The sequence below is a fragment of the Danio aesculapii genome, chromosome 17 (assembly GCF_903798145.1).
Source record: "Danio aesculapii chromosome 17, fDanAes4.1, whole genome shotgun sequence".
NCBI lineage: Eukaryota > Metazoa > Chordata > Actinopteri > Cypriniformes > Danionidae > Danio > Danio aesculapii.
Window position 1 is genome coordinate 46496527 of NC_079451.1, and position 2496 is coordinate 46499022.

The following is a 2496-nucleotide window of genomic DNA, read 5'->3' on the forward strand; positions in this document are numbered from 1 at the left end:
CAAAACCAATGAAAAACCATTTTAAAGTCTGCACAGCTAAAACAAATTGAATAAACAGTTTAAATAAATCACAGCATAGAGCAGGGGAAAAAATGATTCTATGATTTTTCATGCACTCAATCAGAGCATTGCTTTTACAGAAAAATAAAATTAGGAAAATATATATAATTTTGAGTTAATTGGCCCACCCAGCCCTCCCTCTTCTCCTACACATGTGCCAGTTCATTACTTGAGCTGGAACACTTGATTGGTCCCACGCCTGCAGCCGGTCCCATTTTGGGAGTTACACCCCTTGGTCGGTTAGGAATCATCACCTCCGATCTCCAAACCGAAGCCTGCAGGATGGAGCAACAAGGTGCAGCTAGAAGAGTGGTATCCATAGGCGTATTAGAGAAAAGGGAGGCAGGTGGGGCTTATTCTTTTCTCTAAAGCTTATGGATACTGACCCTTTGTTTTAACTCAATCTAAGCAGTGACTTTTTTTTGGAAAGTGCACCATCTAAATTCTAAAATTAAAATAAATAAAAAAAGGTTTTAAAAAATGTGGCTTTTTTTTAAGTGCAAAGTTGAATCTATGCTCTGATTAATTGCATTTTTTGCACAATAAGAAAAGTAATTTTAAAGTGCACAGATAAACAGTTAACATAGGAGTTCTAGTAAATTGAAACTGTGTTAGTCCAGTTTTCAAAGTTGAATTTCAATTTGGTTCATTTCAGTGTGGTTTAAAAGTACAAACACTGAAGAGTTAATCCATCGATGCGCAGCTCCACAAGTCCCAAACCAAGCAAGCCAGTGGCGACAGTGGCGAGGAACAAAACTTCACTAAATGACAAGTGAAGGAAAAAAACCTCGAGAGAAACCAGGCTCAGTTGGGCACGACCATTTCTCCTATGGCCAAACTTCTTGTGCAGAGCTGCAGTCTAGGCGGCGGAGGCTGGACGTCCATTGTGGAGAAGCTGCAGGTGTAGATAGGTAGGTGCAGGTAGTAGATCACCTACAGAGACTCGTCCGCCAATGCGGCTTTAAGCAACAAATGTATTTTATTTCTTACTCAATCTGAAAAGCATTTTTTAAAGTGCATATAAATGCAGAGATAAAAAAGAAAGCTGAAAAAAAATTGGTTAGGGCTAGAGTCCCTGGTTTGAGTCCCTGGCTAGACCAGGAGGTTTTTCTGTGTGGGACTCGAATCAGCGCCCTTCTATCTGTGCAGCTACCATTTAGCCATCTTGCAGCCCTGTGCTCTATGCTGTTTTTCTAGCTCAATCTAAAAAGCATTTTCTTAAAGTGCACAGACATCCAGAGATAAAAAACAAACAACAATAAAACTGAATAATAAAATTAGCTTAGGGCTAAGGTCAGTGATTTGAGTCCCAGGTTTCCAGGAGGCCTTTCTGTGTGGGACTCAAACCAGCGACCTTCTTTCTGTGTTTTATTTTCTTTTAGTTGAATATTACTATGCCTTTTTGCCCTCTGATTACTTTCTCTTTCTTTTTCTTAGGTTCGAGTAACGACAACTGAAGCAGAAAGGATGAGAAGGGCCTGATGCGCCTCGCCCTGGTGACATAACCCATGGCTTCCTCCAGAGGTATTTTGTAGTACATCATCAGATATGCTACAAACAGCGTTGGCGCGTGACTGACACCATGCTTGCAGTGAATAAACAAGACATCTGTGGAAATAAAATCAGAAAGTAAGTCAACACAAAGGTCAAACAAACAGTAAGTGTAAAAGGCTTGATGAAAAGATCTTACTGTCTGGATTTCTCAGGGCCTTTCTGATGAACTTGCCAGCTGGCCAGAAGTATTTGATGATCCGGAATTGGTCGTATGTTGTAGGCAAGCCACAATATTTGATGTCCATGCCTTCATAATATTCCGGTCCAGTAAGGATCTTTCCTTTTAGTCCTTTCTGCTTTAGTTTTCCCAACCAGGTCATTTTCGGCGCAGCTGCATTTAGGATATGGGTGACTCCCAATTCCATCAGTTTGCGTCGATTTCTTGCTGTCTCTCTGCACAAGAACGCAATTTTAGTTAGTCTTTTACTAAAAAGGTTGTATTGCAAAATATAATTGTAATCTAGAATTACATTTATACAACAGGAATGCTCATTTCTGATAGGTTGGTTAACATTCTGAGGTCAGAAAACACACAGCTAAAATAGCTCCAGGCAGGTTTGGACTGCATTACAGTTCCAAATCACCATGCAATATCACATATTAAAAATTGTACAACCAACAATAGACAAAACAATGTCAAAACAACATCTAAACAATGTCTTTAAAGGGATAGTCCACCCAAAAGTGAAGATTTACTCACCTTTTACCCACCCTCAAGCGGTTCCAAACCTTAATGAACTGAAAACTTGTAACCACTGACTTACATTCTAGGTAAAACATACTATGGAGTTTCTAACATTTTTTTAAATATCTCCTTTTGAAGAAAAAATCTTTGAAATAAGTCACAGGTGAGTAAATTATGACAGAATTTTCATGCTTGGG

At 39.3% G+C, this 2496-nt stretch overlaps 1 protein-coding gene across 1 annotated transcript; it reads right to left on the reverse strand.

Annotated features, from left to right (window-relative positions):
* Window positions 1-206: 206 nt before the first annotated feature.
* Window positions 207-1979, reverse strand: LOC130244118 (dual specificity phosphatase 29-like). The gene is made up of 3 exons (XM_056476404.1): window positions 1751-1979; window positions 1478-1668; window positions 207-335 (listed from the first exon to the last, which is right to left on the reverse strand). The coding sequence occupies exons 1-3, from the start codon at window positions 1977-1979 to the stop codon at window positions 207-209; spliced, it is 549 nt and encodes a 182-aa protein (XP_056332379.1).
* Window positions 1980-2496: the final 517 nt, after the last annotated feature.

Excerpts from the sequence above, each read along its gene's own strand:
- LOC130244118 (XM_056476404.1), bottom strand. The coding sequence starts at position 1,979 with ATGGAATTGGGAGTCACCCATATCCTAAATGCAGCTGCGCCGAAAATG. Across the intron at positions 1,669-1,750 it reads GGCCCTGAGAAATCCAGACA|ATGTCTTGTTTATTCACTGC; the intron begins GTAAGATCTTTT and ends TTATTTCCACAG. Across the intron at positions 336-1,477 it reads CTAAGAAAAAGAAAGAGAAA|GCTTCGGTTTGGAGATCGGA; the intron begins GTAATCAGAGGG and ends TCCATCCTGCAG.